This window comes from Mesitornis unicolor, unplaced genomic scaffold (genome assembly GCF_000695765.1).
Source record: "Mesitornis unicolor isolate BGI_N332 unplaced genomic scaffold, ASM69576v1 scaffold19268, whole genome shotgun sequence".
NCBI classification, from domain to species: domain Eukaryota; kingdom Metazoa; phylum Chordata; class Aves; order Mesitornithiformes; family Mesitornithidae; genus Mesitornis; species Mesitornis unicolor.
In genome coordinates, this window is record NW_010200004.1 from 1 (window position 1) to 16,517 (window position 16,517).

Here is a 16,517-nt window from a genome sequence, read left to right on the forward strand (position 1 = left end):
TTTGTTAACGGACACCGCGGATCCGGACCCCCGGGGAAGCTGCGCGGCCGGTGTATGCCCAGAGCAGCTGAAGGCTTTGGTCGCAGACCCTTTATTTGGTCGGTGTACCCAGGCCCGCTCTGGAAAGGCTTGACAAGAGCTGAAGATTGGTTCAACTGCCGCACTTCTTGATCAAATTGATAACATGAAAGGTAGCAGCGATTTTGGTGTGTGGACTCAAGTGCTAAAGACAACAAGCAGCAACAGAAACTTTTACCAGCAGTCACTTGTTTATGCACAGCACAAGTCGGTGATGTGTCCTTGTCCATTCAATGGCTTTTGGGGGTCTGAGGGAGCTAAATATCGCTGTGCCTTTCATTAGTTGTTTTTTTTTTCAATGGGTTGTTGACGTTTTGCAAGTTGAAGTAGTACGCACGTTCAGCATTACGGGCTGAGAAGTCTGAATGGAGCATCCTCCACAGGCGGTGCGAGGGGAGGCGTGCTGCTGGAGGAGTCGTTGAAGTGCTGTGAAGTCTGTTAGGTCGTGTTGGAGTCACCTGTCAAAGGTGTCACAGGCTTTATTACGTGGATGATTTTTTTCCCCTTGATTTATAGCTCTATCAAAGGCATACAATGCCTCATTTTCTTGTGAAGTGCTGATTCTTACAGAGTTAGTGTGTTTAATGCTAGCCCAGCATTATGTGCTGAAGGTTCTTCACAGGGCAACTCCCCTGCTGGCAACAGCATCTCGTGCTGAAGACTGATTTTTATTTTATCATTATTATTTTTAATACAAAATCAGAATTTCCTGGAGTCATTGACTGAAGTTACTGCATTTTCTGAATTCTATTATTTTTTTCTGTGAGTTGACCAGGGCACCATTGCACCTTCAGTAGCTTAAATGTCGTGATGAAGCAGACTTTTGAATCGCCTGGCCTTTTAAGTGAGGCTGAGTGGACAAGACTGGTGATGAATTTTTAATCTTGGATTTTAGCGCACTGATTTCTGATCGGACTTCTGGTAAAGCAGACCTTTTGTCTGCAGCTGGTGCTTTGAGGTGTTTGTACTCTGTTTTGAGATGCAAGATAAAGGGATGACCATATTCTGGGTATTTTAGTAGTATTTTTGAAGGGAAACTGAATGTTATTAAAGTTAATAGCTTTATTTGGCAATTCTGAAAAACAGCCACACTCAGACAGAGCACATAAACTACTAAAAAAAACCACAAAAACCAAAAAAAGACCCTGAGAGTTCTGCAAAATGTTATGAAATGCATACACTAGCTTTTGTCTTGTGCTTCCCTCTACTCCCAAGTGATCCTCTTTGATTCTAGAATGCCTAACATGGAAAAACTCCACCCTTACAAAGACCCCACGTCCCTAAGGTCTGAGTAGTTCCCTCTGTCTGTCTCCTCATCCTTCTTCCTGAACACTTTGCGATATGTGGAATAAATAAATGAGTAAATATCTGCTAGGTAATGACCAGAATGAGTGCTGTGATATGGTAGATGATGAGCAGCTGAAAGCAGAACGTCCATTTCTCTTGTCTGTCCAGTGACTTGTTCAAAATGTGTGTTTATGTGGGGAAAACTGCCATCGGTGACAATGGAAACAGAAGTGCTGTTGCTGCACCCTGCCCTCTGCTTCCTCAGCCTCTGCAGAAACCAGCGACTGCCCTCGTGTGCAAGGGGAGATTTGGTGGTGAGGCAGTACAGAGAAAGCTGTGTGGTTTTTCAGTTGCTCCCTCTGCCCTGTGAGTTGGGAAGGGTAGCAGCATCCAGGTGTATCAGTTTGGCACAGGTTGCATCAGGGACCAAGGTGAAATCTCGAAGAGGATCTTAGTGAAGTTCATGAGTATCTGCTCTTTGTCAGGCGGTGACTTGAAATCGTTCTGGGTGCAATGTGTTACCCTCCAGGCCCTGCAGAGCGGGGTGGTGTTTTGCACCCGGGCTGCCCGAGCACAAAGGCACAGGCAGCAGGAACCTGTGACATTGCGTGGAGCAAATGGGAGCAGCAGAACTTGTTCAGCACTTGGCGTTTCTCAGGTGTGATCTGCCAGAGCTGAACCTCGTCTTTAACACAGCCCCCAGAGCTTTGACTGAGCCTTTGTAGCAGCCAGAAAGGAAGAGGTGTTCAAACACTTTAACCCAGGTACTGTTGCTAATTGTTGCATCTCAAACTGGAGAGTGTTTTTTCTGCTGCCTCTTACTTGTTTTGCTTTCATGAACCTCTTATGAGACTTTCTGTTAATTAGATGCAGAGATTACCTTTTGACCCACAAGCAAGAGATGACACAGGGGTGCCACCTCGTTGAACACGGGTTATGTTTTAACGCTTTGTGTATTTCCCACTGTACGGCTTCCTGCACCGCTGAAGACTTTGTACTTGATTTCAGATTCCCTGGGAGCAGGCGTGGCCCTCTTATTTATGGAGCAGCACGGTGAAAAGATGAAATAATCACTACCTGCAGGCAATAAAAAGGGTTTTAATAGTGGTGATTTTCTGAGAAATCCCCTGCTGAGTGCGATTGTCACGTTTGCTTAGATAAACCCTGCACTCCAAACAGACTACTGTACACTGCAGTGAGATGTGTAGTGAATGAAAACGTCATCTATGAAAGGAAAGTAAGAAACCTACAATTCTCCTCACTGATTAAAAGCTGCCTGAAACAAACTGGGAAGCTCCTCAGTGCAGGGCCTGGCTGCTCCCTGGGTGCAGCAGTGGAGGGGACAGCCAAATCTCTGTGATTGACCCTGACCTTGTGCTTGAGTCTTGAGCTGAGCACTTCAAAGTGTAATTGTTTTCTGAGTACAGCCTGACAGACTTGACTCTGCCTGCTTCCCATCTTCCAGTTGTGGAGAGAAGGGAGATTTAGGAAAAACATCTGTGCTGAAAGCGATGGTAATAGCTGAGCATCATCCGTGTAAACCAGGCAGCAATAGCAATGTGTTTGGTAGCCTTCCTGGAGTGCTCGCCTCAGGTGAGGGCTTGCATCTAAGAACAACTATTTTGTGTATGAGTATCCTGGTGAAAAACTTTTGAGCCTGTAATGGTGTACTGAGAAGATTTATTGCTGATGAGGGGATGTTTATTTTTAGTAAAGGCTCTCCCAAAGACAGAGATTTTGCTGCTTCCTGAAGGTGTTACAACCCTGAGCTTCTGCCAGTGCGTGAAACTCCATGCCACATCCAGAGCTCTTTGGCACAGATGCTTCATCCTTGACTCACGCAGGCTTCCTGCAGCACTCTGCGACCCGAGTGTCTTTAATTGGCACTGTTGCCCTGTGATTTGCTGGTCAGAGCTCCTTTGTCATCTCGGTGTGTTGCTCTGGAAAGGTAGCCACAAAGCCTTAGGTTGGCTCCTGAAGCTGGCTTGGAAGGCTGTGGAAAGTCTTGTGGCTTGTCTGTGAGTGCAGGTGGAGGTGCAGTTTGTTGCAAGAAGTCAAACATTTGTCACCTCCAATTGGAATTACAGGTTGGGCCCTTGCCTGGGAGAGAGGGGTGATGTTTTCTGGCGCCGGAGGTGAAGGGAGGTGCAGAAAGCCGTGTGTACCACTTGTCTCCTAAGCTCGGTGTGGAATTGCAGCACCTCAAGCTTCTGTGCTCCTGTTAAAAACCACAGAATCACAGAATATGAGGAGTTGGAAGGGACCTCGAAAGATCATCCAGTCCAACCCCCCTGCCAGTGCAGTGCACCTGGACTAGGTCACACAGGAAAAGCAGGAGGCTGTGTGCAGACAGGAGACGAAAGCAATGTCCTGGGTGTGCCTTTGAGCCACTCGGCTTTTCAAATCAAACTTGAACTCAGTTTGCACCTATTGCTGGTCACCTAAAAGCTGGTGGTTTTTGAACAGGAGTGCTTTAGTGCCGGTGTTGGTGAGTGTATAAAGGGGTTTGTGAGCTCCCTGGGCAGGAGATGCTTGTTTGCAGAATGCTTTGGAAAGGTGGAAATAACATGGATATTTGCAGGACCTTCAGTGAAGAGCAGTCACGTACGTATTACATTCCAAAATACACCGATGGTTCCTGCAGTAGTGCAGTGTCTTGGTTTATTGGTGGAGTATGGATCTCTGCAGCCCTCAGGAGTGAGGCTTCGGGGTGGAGGTGACTTACGGTCTGTCACCGTGACACTGCAGTGATTTTGTCCTTGTCGTTAGTGTGATCTCTGTGCAATACCCAGTTGTGAACAATCTTTGAGGAGTGGGAGGCAGCAAAGTTGATATTTTGCTTTGAAATAAAGCTTTACCTGCTTCCATTGTATAGGGCTTACTTTTGTAAATGATCAATTTTATGAATGCTTTCCACACTAATACCTTAGTAAATTGCTGGATAAGAAGTTGCATATTTGTAGTGTGTAAATACTGTAATTTTGTGTTGTAAAACATGGTGTAAATGTTGGTGAAACTTACACAAGGCGTTAGCTTTTTGTACTACTGCTGTTTCTGAAGGGAGGCTGGTTACTTAAAAGGGTTGGTTGTTTGGCATAACAGGTGAACTCTGTTCCTGTGGGTTAAACCTGGGTGAGCTCTACTTCAGGTTGGCCAAGCGCAAAGCATCTCACTCCTTGTTGATGTCTGCTTTAGTGCTGAGGTGGAGGTGCTGTTTAATAAGCCAGCAGAAAACACCTGCCCTTTGGAGCAGAGTTGGTTTTTTGTCACCTCGGGGAGCCAAAGGGGTGCGTGGCATGGTTGGGTGAGGGCTGGAGCTGGCACAGAGGAAGGTGCAGGGCTCTTGAGCTGTCACGGATGGATGGACTGCCACTTCTCTTGCTTGTTGGTTTGCAAGCATTGCGTGGTCATGGGTTTTGGATAAATCACTGGAAGGTGAAAACTTTGGCTTTGGGGAAGCAGGAAATCTGGGTTTGATTTCAAATCCTGCTGCTCGTGACTTAGAGGACTAAGTACTTGTTTACTCCATCCTTTCCCCCTTGGTGTATTGTGGGTTTCTTCCAGAGAGCTTGTAAATATTCAGCACCTGAATAGTGACACATTTTTTTAACCTCCAAACCTGTGCCCTTAAATATAGGCCCAAAGAGAGGGTGGCATCTCTGGTTTTGGGTAACTCTCGATTTGTCTGTGGGAAGTGGGTGGGTTTTCCATTTCCCCTGAAGCAAGTTAGAATGGCTTTGCCGTGAGAGTTGGGAGTGTGTGGACTGCAAGTTCTCTTTTAGTTGAAGAAATAAAAGATCTGGAGGAGCTTTGTGTGTTATGTTCTTTTTCGATACTGTTCTGTTACTAATTATGCTTGGAGAAGAAAGGTGGGTTTTGGTGGAGGTTTTTTTGATTGCTAGGGAAGAATTTGTATTTTGACTGACTTTATTTTCTTCAAGCACCTTATGTCCTGACTGTGAATTGGCTGGATTTTATCACAGTTCACCTGACTTTCAGAACAATACTTCTAGGCAAAGTTCTGGTGCTGAACAAGTGTGTTTTGTTCTTTTTATTGACCCACCATTAATGTATTCAAATACTTAAATGTCTTTTCTCGGTATGGATCTGTTTTTAATAAGCCAGCCTGCAGAGTGCCAGAGTTGGCAGGGAGATGAATGCAGTTATTTTGCAAAATTGTTTCACTGTTGTTTCGGAGGCTGCTTGTACCTATTTGTATTTTTCAGTAAGTTTGAAGTTGGGGTAACAAACATGGGCTCTGTTGGTTCAGTCTGTGGCCTTCCTGAGCAGAGCTGGAGCTGTGCAATCTCTGATTCATTTTTGTTCCAGAGATTGATTGTACCCATCTGGAAGGTAATTGGGTGGGAATGTGTGAAATGGGAGAGGAGCTGATGAAAGTGAGCGACTCTGAAAATACCAAAGAAGGGAGAACCTTTAGATGTAAAGACTGAATATATTTCCAAATTTAGACAGGGACAAAGAAGGTAGAGGACATCTTGGTAATTCAAATACAATTAATGTTACGTATGCTTTATTTTGAAGTGTCTGAAGCCTGAAAAAGGTTATTTGGGGCTTATTGGTATTCTCACCATGTTCTACCCATGTGGTCTCTTCTGTGGTTCGCTCTGTGTAGGCTGTATTTCTGATTAGGTGTTGTAGTTGAAATTTGTAGAGACGGGAACTGAAATGAAAAGCGAATGTGTTTCATATCCAGAATTAAAAATGTCACATTGTGATGTAGCTGGATCTAGATCTCTCACAAGGCTGTGCTGAGCCATTTTGGGAGGACACTTTGAATGTGTGGTGTTCCCCAGCCGATCACACTCCTCGTGTGGGTTCTGCAAGCTGATCTCTTATTCATCGTGTTCAAAAAGAAAGCGGGGGAATGAGATGTTTGCCTTGAGAGGTCCTGTTGACCTTCCTAATCTACCTTTAGAGGTTATGGGTAGGTAAGGACAGTGGTAAGTAAACTGCAAAATGAGGGAGAGTGTTTGACATGGGATGCACTGGGTTTTTTTTTAACCTCCTTTGTTAATAACATCACAGACTTTTCTAACTTTTCACTCAATAATGTCATCTCTGACTCTTCATTTGGTGAAAGATGATTACTGTTAAATTTGGTAGCTTTCTTCAGTTTTGTCTCTGAAAGAACATATGGGAGAAATGTATTAAATGAGAAAAGCAAAAAGCTTGGGGGAGGAGGTGGCAGAGGTAAGCAGGTGTACTCAGAAGCAGCTTGGCACTATCTATTTCAGGGAGGCTTCTGCAGAACTGTTGGCATGCGTGATGGCAGGGAAGAAAAGGCCTCTGCATTTCAGCATTTGTAAGAAGTCCAAGTTTCAGCACTAACAAATGGCTTAGATAAAAGGAAAGCGGCTCTGGTAGCTAATAGGTGACTGTAGTGCGGAGTCTGTGTGCTTTATCTCGCTTTCAAACCAATTTCACAGAATAGTGTAATACTTAATCACATCTCACTGGATTACAGCATGTGCTCTTAGCTGGGTAACTTGCCTCTGTTTTTTAATGGTGAAGGCTGGGCATGTTTTCTGTTCTTGGAGGCAGACCTTGTCACAGCAAACCTCCCCTGCTGCCGGAGGAAGCTGAAGGCAGTTCGTGGCAGGCCCTGAGCGTGGCAGTGTGTGGCTTGTCCTGGGATGGCTTTCTACCCAGCACAGCCCTTCGTGTGCAGCTGCCTCCTGAATTTTGCCACAAGTTTGTATCTGGAAACAACTCTGTTTGTGTAGCTGGGACTCTGGCCAGTTGCCACAAGTGTTTTTTACAGTAACAGCAAATTAAAAATCCCTTTACAATCAGCACAGCTTCCAGGTGCCTGTTTGAGGGGATTTTTTGTGTGGCTGTGTATGTTAGATTCTACCTTTCCCTTTGGAGATGGCCTTTCAACCCAAGACATACAACTTGGCACATCTCTTCTGGCAATGGCACTTTTGTGTCAACGTGAGCTGTGGGCAAAGCATGAGGTGTGTGTCAGTTGGGAAGCTGGGCACTAACGATGCTGGTCTGTGCACTTCAGAGATCAGAGAAGGCTGTCACTCAGTATCTTTGCAGAAGTGTTAGCTGTCTTTCTTTTTATTGCTGCATGTTGTAATTTAGCCAGCCAAATTTAGGCTGTGAAGCAGCCCTATCCTAAAATGTATGCTTGAAAGAAGCTTAACATTGCTTATAGACTGTGTAGCCACAAGTGAGCGGGCTGTATGCTAGCCACAAGGAATATTTGGGGCAGCACAGGCATCAGGCATTGAGCGTTAACCCAGGGACTACCATAGCCCATAGCTGCGTGTGTTCCCGCAGTGCGTGCTACTAAAAGTCTGCGATATTTCTAACGTGGCCAAAAGCTGCCTTCAGCACAGTGGTGTGTGCTGCTGTTGTGCTTCTGGCCCAAGGGCTGGCTCTGGCTATGGTGAGATGGGCTGCAGGGGCCTGGTTTTGCCATGCCTGAGTACTGAAGGCTGAGCTGTGCTGCTGCAGCTCACCTGAACAGGCTGCTTTCAGGTATCACAGTCTCTCCTCCAGTTGTGGTGGTTGCCTGCCGGGGTCCTGTCAGACCCAAAATGCTGATTGTTGCTCATGTCAACGGGCAACTAAGGACAATAATACAGAAAACCACTTTCATTAGCAGCCCTGTGTTGTATTGCACAAGTTTGATGCCAGTGCTCTGGATGGGAAAAGTGGTCTCAAGTTTAAAGAACTGTCTGTTTCTGTATGAAGGGGTGTAATAGTTTGGTGTTTTTCTTCCTGCCTGTTGCAGTGGACTGTTTAGTGGTTGGACTCCATGAACATAAATTCCTGAGCCTGCTGAGCTCCGCAGCCCCTCTGCTTTCCACCATGGACCAGGATTATGAGAGACGTCTCCTGCGCCAGATCAACATACAGAATGAAAACACAATGCCTTGTGTAAGTACAAATGTGGCTGTACGTGGCATTAGTCTGACTATTAAGTTGTTTGTCTTGCCTGCGACTGGTTTCACTTGAGCTTTTGAAAGATATGGCACCTCTTTGAAGCAAACCTTAATCGTCTGTTGAGCTGTGAGCAGGTGTGTGTGTATGAGCTGTTCTAGGAAAAAAAACTTTACTTCAGCAATGCCGTTGAATATATAAACTCAGATCAGGTTGCAAAAAAGAGTCAAGATAATTTTATGTAGCTCACTAATGCCTGTTTACTAAATAATCTTAGTAAGTACATGTGAAATGTAAAAAGCTGGAGGCTGACAAACAAACCAACCAGCTGTAGGGCTTGACAGGGACAAGTCCAGTGCAGGCCACCAGGATGGTCAGGGGCTGGAGGAGGAAGATGCTGTGTTGCTCAGGCTGGAGAAGATGAGGCTCAGGAGGGATGAGTTGTTGCTTTTGAATACAGACTGAGTGGTTATGTAGAAAGCAGAGCTGGACTCTCTTCAGAGGTACAGAGTGGAAGTACGAGAGGCAATGGATGGAAGCTGCAACAGGGGGAATTCCAGTTAGAAACGGGAAAAATTGTTCACAATGAGGACATCCAAACACTGCAACAGGGAGCTTGTGGGGTCATTGTCCTTGGAGATGCTGGAAACTCAACTGTACAAGGCTGTGACCTTCAATGTGATTTTGAAATTAGCCTTGTTCTGAGCTGGAGTCCTTTCCAACATAAATTATTCTATGCAAAAGAATGTGACTGCAGTTGAGGAATCTGTTGCTCACCCTGCAAGCAGTCTGCTCCACTCAAGCCTTCCGTGTCTTTCCTTGACAATGTCAGCTTGAGAAGGAGCAGTGAGAAAAAGAGGCTGTTTAATTGCTGCTTTTGACAGAAATTCTTGTGACAGTTGGACTCTGACATGCTTACTAGCTCTGTTAAGAGGATAAACTAATACTTGGCTCTTCTACTTAGGCATATTCAGCTTTGACAAGACCTCATTGATGTTTTTCAGTCCCTTGCTGCGATCAACACTTGTTTTTTATGTCTTTTATTCCTTAATTCAGGTAGCAGAGATGAGAAGAACCCTGACGCCTTCCAATTCTCCAATGTCTTCTCCCAGTAAGCATGGTGACAGGTTCATTCCCTCTAGAGCTGGGGCCAACTGGAGCATCAACTTCCACAGAATAAATGTAAGTTTTGCTCCCTTCTCCTACAGCTCAGTCTTCGAACTGAGGAAATGGTGCGTTTTCTTTTGGCTGGCATATCTGCTTATCTTCTGCTGCCTCAGAAGAGTTCCTTTGAATGCATGTCTTCAAAGGTGGTCCAGGAGACATCTTCGTTTGTTATTTTGCTGTATAGGTTTCTGTATGGTGATCTGTTTCTCCCTTTCAGGAAAATGAAAAATCACCAAGTCAGAACAGAAAAGCAAAGGATGCTACATCAGACAATGGCAAAGGTGAGATCACCTTTCTACCACTTGTGCCACAGCTGTACCTTTATTTAAAACTGTTGGTGAGTTTGGAAGTCAAGGGAGCACTACACTCTAGTGCTTATGCAAAAACTCATACTGGTGTTTTAGGAAATGCCCACATCACGAGGTTGAATACCAGGTCACCTCAGTAGGCTTCTGACAAGCGTCTGGGAAGTGAGAGGCTCTTTGTATCCATTCATCTGTTGTGCCATGGAAGCACTTTCCTGATGGAATGGAAGGAGGGGAAGCTTGCTGCAAATCTTGATTCCAAACTGGGGCTCCAGGCTTACTAAGAGATCCTGTGAATGTACAAGTCTGGCAGATGTGATCCTGCTGCTCCCTGGAGAGCTCTTTGTGACTTCCAAGTTCTCTGCCTAAGTGCTCTTTTGGATTCGCAGATGGCCTTGCTTACTCTGCCTTGCTGAAGAATGAACTCTTAGGAGCAGGGATCGAGAAGGTGCAAGACCCACAGACAGAAGACAGGAGGCTGCAGCCATCCACCCCAGAGAAGAAATCTCTCTTCACTGTAAGTTGATTACTTTGTATTAAAAGCAATGAAGGTTGCACGTGTGCATCACAGGAACAAAGTACATGGTTCTTCCAAGTTGGTAGTGCAAGTGAGGTAGTGGTGTGGCTTGACTAAGATAAGCTGCTGATAACAAAACTTGGTAGCCTGTAAAGAGAACGTAAGTATCTACAACAACCTATGTACTTTCTGTTTCTGTACTGGTAGGGAAGCTCAGTTGGAACCAAGTTTTTTTTGGACAGTTTGGTAAATGACCAAATCAACCTTTTGGACTTAAGGGTTTGGGGTTTTTTTAGTGGTTTCAGAGCACCTAGAAAAGGGAGGAACTGAAAAGGCTGGAAAACCTGACCGTGTGGGTGTTGGAGTTAGCTGGACGTTGGGCACCAGTGTGTGTTGCATTGTGAGTGATTCCCTAGGTCTTGGGCATGCTGGGGTTCTTACTAGATGTGTTTTCTTTATGCAGTATTCGCTTAGCACAAAACGCTCCAGTCCTGATGATGGCAATGAGGTCTCACCCTATTCCCTGTCTCCTGTCAGCAACAAAAGGTAATACTGATTCTCCACAGACTGTGAGAAGGGAGGGTTGGGACAGAGGATTCAGTGTGATTCTCTGGGTGCCTTAGAAAGAAGCTCCATGATTGCTGTGTAAATTGGTTTTGGAGATATGGGGAGAGAATAAGCAGGGACAGTTGAGTTTGAAGAATTTCTGCAGGTGCCCAGCCTTCCTAGATACTTGGTATGTCTTGGCCACTTTTCAGCAGTCAGTTTACCTTCTTGCTCCTTTATAGAAAAAAAACTTAATTCCTTGCAATCTTACCTGCTGGAAGGAATTTTGCAGCTGCTTTGTCTGCATTTCTGTAGAAATGCAGGTATGCTTTCAAGAGTGGCCACATCTGTGTCTACCGTCTGCTGTGATGTGTAAGATCCTGTAGTTGGTTTTATATCTGTGTTTGTAAACAGTCAGAAGCTGCTAAGATCACCTCGAAAACCAACTCGGAAAATCTCCAAGATTCCTTTCAAAGTTCTGGATGCCCCAGAGCTGCAGGATGACTTCTACCTGAACCTGGTGGACTGGTCCTCTCTTAACGTCCTCAGTGTTGGCCTTGGGACTTGTGTTTACCTATGGAGCGCTTGTACTAGCCAGGTAAATGATCTTCAGTGTCTAGAGAGTGAAGTACCTGTTGCTGTAGGTCTTTTCCAGCCATAGCATCTTTCAGAGCTATGGAATGTGCTGTGTGAGGGTTTCAGCACTTGTAATGCTCTGTCCCAAACTGAGTACTAGTCTGTGAGCAGCTAATAGTGTGGTATGACAATAACAAATGTTTCTTATTCCCTCCTGTCGTACTTTCAAGGTAACGCGACTGTGCGATCTCTCTGTGGAAGGAGATTCTGTAACATCTGTGGGCTGGTCAGAACGGGTCAGTATAACATTGTCAACAAGCACAGCTGCAGCGCTTGCGATTTAGACACTGTCACTGTAGCCACATAGCTCTTCCTCACAGATTTTAACTTATTGCATCATTTTCCTGTATTTTGCTAAACTCCCTGTTTGCATCACAAATCAAATGTGTTCTCCTGTCTGCACTATTCCTCTCTGCTAAATGAGAGGGTACAGAGAGCAACCTCTTGTATCTTGAGGTTTTCAAGGTGTTTGCTGAGAGGTGTTGGAAGGAGAAAGAGCCAGATCGCTCCTCCAGCTCTTGACAGTAAAATGTTACAATAAATATATTCCAGCCAGGCTGCTTGGCCCTCTCGATAGGGAAAAGATGCAAAATGGAAGAGCTCTGGATGCTTGCCATCTTGTGGGATTTATCTCAGATCTTTTTTTCTCAACTTCTAGCTTTTGCTTTGTTTGTATTTACTTACTGGCTTTACTGATTGTAGTTTTGTTTGTCTAGGGGAACTTGGTAGCTGTTGGCACTCACAAGGGCTTTGTACAGATCTGGGATGCAGCTGCAGGCAAAAAGCTCTCCATGCTGGAGGGGCACACAGCCAGAGTTGGTAAGGAGGTGGGAGGCAGAGGCTTCACGTGTTTTGTTTCTTCACGATTGAACTCTCTTTGTAAGTGAGGAATCTGCTTCAACCAGCAGAGCTCAAAAAGTATCAGAATTTTTATTTTATTCCCTGCTATGTCTTGAGCAGTCTTCAAAATATTACTGTCTAGTAATTGTGGTGTACTGATCTTGGGCGTGGTGGTGTTTGAGCATTGCAGCAGGTGTTTCCTCCATGTCTGAGGCATTTTAGGTTTGGTTACAACATCTTTTTTCACTGCCACTGGCTTCCGGTTTCAGCCCTGCAGGCAGGCTGCTTTATGCTGAGATTTCCAGTTCTTTTATTCTGCAGGGACTATTTCTTTCTCAGAGTGAGATTTGGGAAGTCAAGGCACCTTCCGAGTTCTATTTCAGTGCTTTACTACACTGTAAAAATGGGATTAGTGATACCTTTGGTAGGTTTGTGCATGTTAATTTTTTTGTACGCTATTCGGGGACTTCAGACAGTGGATATAAGGGAGGTCTGCAAGCACTGGGGGTGTTTTGTTTTAATTTTTCTTTAAACCTTGGCAACTGTGGTGGCTGTGTTCTGCCTACCCATTCCTGCAGTACTCCCACAGCATTCTCTGATGCTCTGCCTGTGTTACAGGTGCCTTGGCATGGAACGCGGACCAGCTCTCTTCCGGGAGTCGGGACAGGATGATCCTTCAGAGGGACATCCGCACCCCACCCCTGCAGTCTGAGCGGCGGCTCCAGGGCCACAGGCAGGAGGTCTGTGGGCTCAAGTGGTCTACGGACCACCAGCTCCTGGCCTCTGGAGGGAATGATAACAAGGTACAGTACTTCCGTGGAGTTGTGTGAGGCTCCATGTCTCTAGATCTCACTAAGAAATGTCAGGCCCTTTTCTTTAAGGGTATTCGGCCTCTCTGAAAGAGGCTTTTGTTTCAGTCGTTGGACTGTGTCCAAACAGAAATCATGCTAAGCTTCTACTCAGTCTCCTCTCTAATAAAATTTAAAAGGCAAATTTAATTTTGCTTCATTATTTGGCTAATTAGATCTATAGCTTGACTCAGGTATTTGAGTTCAACAAAGCTACTGCTAAGCTGTACTTCCTGACTTTGTTTAGGTAGCATGTAGTCGTGTTTGTTGCAATAATGTTTACGTATACAGAAGGAAACTGAGCTTAGAGCTGTGTAAGTTCTAATACCTATAATGTAGGCTTGTAGTTCACTGAGCACCATATGGAAGAAGCATCTGTTATGGAGAAGCAGTGTTCACAGCCCTTTGGAGCAGGTTGCTAGGTAGTGAATTTGCCCAGAATCTGTGTGACAGCATGGTTGTACCAAGTTCCTGCTGCTCAGAATAACTTCTAATGAACTTGAGCATATTTCTAAATGTGTTCTGGAATAATGCAGCCTTGAAGACAAAAGAAGGATTTAAGTTCATGTTCAGTGACACTCCCTTTGGCTTTTTAAGCTTAACTTAAGGACTGTTTGCTTCCTGGTGACCTAGTGGTAGAATGGGTCCTCAGTTGAGTGTGGTGTCAGGGGGGGACTGACTTCAGGGCCACAAATGCAGAGTTAAGATGCATGTGCGTGGGGAGAGCTGTGGGAAGTCATCTTGTTGCCCAACCGCCCTCATCAGTCCCAGTGGGACGTTGTGGCTTGTGGGTGTTGCGGGCCCATGACTGCAGTGCAAGTTTGATCACGTTTCTCCTCTCCACCAGCTCCTTGTCTGGAATCACTCCAGCCTGAGTCCCGTCCAACAATACACAGAGCATCTCGCGGCAGTAAAAGCTATCGCCTGGTCTCCGCACCAGCACGGACTTCTCGCCTCCGGCGGTGGCACAGCTGATCGCTGCATACGCTTCTGGAACACGCTCACCGGGCAGCCTTTGCAGTGCATCGACACTGGGTCGCAAGTGTGCAACCTGGCCTGGTCAAAACACGCCAACGAGCTCGTAAGTTCCTCCCTGTGCAGGGAGTCCTGCTGCTGAGCTGTCTTGTGTTAGGAAGCATGATGCATATTTTCCCTCTCCCCTTTCAGGTGAGTACCCATGGATACTCACAGAACCAGATCCTTGTCTGGAAATACCCCTCGTTAACTCAAGTAGCAAAGCTAACAGGGCATTCATACCGAGTCTTATATCTGGTAAGTGGTGGTCATGTCTGTTTATCTGGCTGTGTGTGTGAGCTCAAAGCTGCAGTGCCAGTGGCACCGTGAACTGCTTGTAGTCTAGGTGAAGATGGGAATGCTGCACTGCAAGCAATAAAAAATGCTCTCTATCTGGTTTCCTTGCCTGCAAGGAGTGCTTTGATTTGCTGCTATGGAAATGTGAGGCTTTATTAATGAATAGTAATGCCTGCCAAAACACTTCTGAGGAAGCACAAGCATCTCTTCTTGTTCCCTTAAGACTTGCACGCTTCCTCACTGGTGACTGCCAGCTGCAGAAGAATTTGATGCTTTCAGTCCTCATTTGTCATTAAAATGCTTGGTGCAGTTATTCCACCTTGATCTGGTACCTGTTTTGTTACTGTTACGTAGAGCTTTCAGCAGATTTGTAACATAATAAATACGCTGATACTGTTTTGCAAGGTAGATTCCAATGTACCGTGACTAATAGAGCTGGCAAGTGCCAGTCATATCACACTCCCTGCCTTAACATACATTTATAATCCAAGGAAGAATAGCCTCAATTACAGATGGCTTGGATTTCTTAACACAGGAATCCTTTTTATGATAATTCCACCCATGTGTTTGATAGCTGCATAAGTTAGGTGCGAGTGCTGGAATTGGCACCTACTGAGACTGAACAAGGCATGTGAAAGCAGAGGTTTGGTTTCTCACCGCCAGCCACGTAGGCAGGAGAGTTAAATATCTCTCATGCGTTGCAATGAAGATTTGTTTTCAACCTCAAAAATGTAACAGATGCTAAAGGTTTCTTTCTTATGGCCTTAGGCTATGTCTCCTGATGGGGAGGCCATAGTTACAGGAGCTGGAGATGAAACCTTGCGCTTCTGGAATGTCTTCAGTAAAACTCGCTCGACAAAGGTAAGGATGTGCTGTGTGGATGCTGCAGCTGTGTCCTGCAGCAGGCTCAGCCTTTGGGGTTAATTCAGTCCAAATTTGCTCTGTTCTGCTCCCTTGGCTCTGGCCTCTTCACCATATCCTGTGGATTGAGGGCTGGATGAAGTGAAGTGTTAAACTTTGCCCAGATACAAAGAGATTTGTAGTCATCAAATGAAATAAAACGCTGCCGCTGTGTGCCCAAGGCAGGGTGACAGAACATCCTTCTCCTGACTGTTAAAGGGCTGCTGAACATGGCAGCGTTTCAGGGAGCTCACCCTGAGCCCGCTGTTTCCCTGTTAGTGTGCTGCTGTGCACTGACCAGCTCTTCAGAGGTGATGATTCCCTGACTCCTTGTGAAACTGCTTCAAATGGTGGCTTGGCTAGAAATGGGATCATGGATGCTGCCACTGACGGCTCAGATGCTCTGAGAGTTCTTCTGAGTGTCTGGCAGAGGCAGTGGAGAATGGCAGAGACATCTGAGGGAGTGAGCTGCAGGGAGCTGGCACCGCTTGCCGCTGAGTGTCCCCTGGTTTCTGACAGCTCTGGGGCACAGCTTCCTGCGAAGCCATGGGAATGGCAGGCTTGCCTGCCACGCTCCTTGTTATCAGCTGGGGAAAAACCCCATGGGAATATTTATGGTATTGGACTTTGAATGGTGAGCTCAGATCATGGCCTGAGCTGGAGATACCACACCGGATTAGCAGTTTTGTTTGTTTTTTAAATACAGAGGCGTGTGGGGTAATGCTGCAGCACGACTGTGGAGTACTCAGCACTTGCTTTGTCTTCTCTTGTCAGGAGTCTGTATCCGTTCTCAACCTCTTCACCAGGATACGATAAACCCCACAGACTGTGACCCAGGAGCCTACAGCCTGACATACCAGGATAAAACCACTACCTTGGTGTGCATGGACCCCCAAACGATCAGCCAGAAGGGGAGGGAGAGCCAGCGGAGCTGGAGGATGGACCCAGCACATGCTCATTAAATACGTGCTTGTGAACCTTGCTGGGCAATATTTGGGATGGGGTTGGGGAGGGGAGGGAACTGCCAAAGGTTTACAGATTCATCATTCATAAAGGGAAACGGGTACCAGAGAAATGTGAAACCAGCATCTTCCAACCCTCGTGTACTGGAGAAAGTGTGTGTGACGTGGACCACTGAGACCAGACCAAGGCCATCCCAGCTGCTGA

General features: G+C 45.9%; 1 protein-coding gene across 4 annotated transcripts; it reads left to right on the plus strand.

Moving 5' to 3' along the window:
- The first annotated feature begins 8,139 nt into the window (after nucleotides 1–8,139).
- Nucleotides 8,140–16,166, plus strand: FZR1 (fizzy/cell division cycle 20 related 1 (Drosophila)). 4 transcript variants are annotated; one of them, XM_010189613.1, is made up of 13 exons: nucleotides 8,140–8,277; nucleotides 9,337–9,462; nucleotides 9,665–9,728; nucleotides 10,142–10,269; nucleotides 10,733–10,815; nucleotides 11,230–11,413; nucleotides 11,622–11,687; nucleotides 12,168–12,270; nucleotides 12,910–13,094; nucleotides 13,987–14,220; nucleotides 14,307–14,411; nucleotides 15,219–15,311; nucleotides 16,125–16,166. In XM_010189613.1, exons 1-13 carry the CDS (start codon nucleotides 8,209–8,211, stop codon nucleotides 16,164–16,166), a joined length of 1,482 nt encoding a protein of 493 aa, XP_010187915.1. In that variant the 5' UTR covers nucleotides 8,140–8,208. The 4 variants fall into 4 exon arrangements, with proteins under 4 accessions (XP_010187915.1, XP_010187913.1, XP_010187916.1 ...); XM_010189611.1 differs by having other exon boundaries at nucleotides 8,209–8,281; nucleotides 9,341–9,462; nucleotides 15,219–15,326; XM_010189614.1 differs by having other exon boundaries at nucleotides 8,209–8,281; nucleotides 9,341–9,462.
- The last annotated feature ends 351 nt before the right edge of the window (nucleotides 16,167–16,517 follow it).

Excerpts from the sequence above, each read along its gene's own strand:
- FZR1 (XM_010189611.1), top strand. The coding sequence starts at position 8,209 with ATGGACCAGGATTATGAGAGACGTCTCCTGCGCCAGATCAACATACAG. Across the intron at positions 8,282-9,340 it reads AAACACAATGCCTTGTGTAA|CAGAGATGAGAAGAACCCTG; the intron begins GTACAAATGTGG and ends TAATTCAGGTAG. Across the intron at positions 11,688-12,167 it reads CTGTGGGCTGGTCAGAACGG|GGGAACTTGGTAGCTGTTGG; the intron begins GTCAGTATAACA and ends TTGTTTGTCTAG.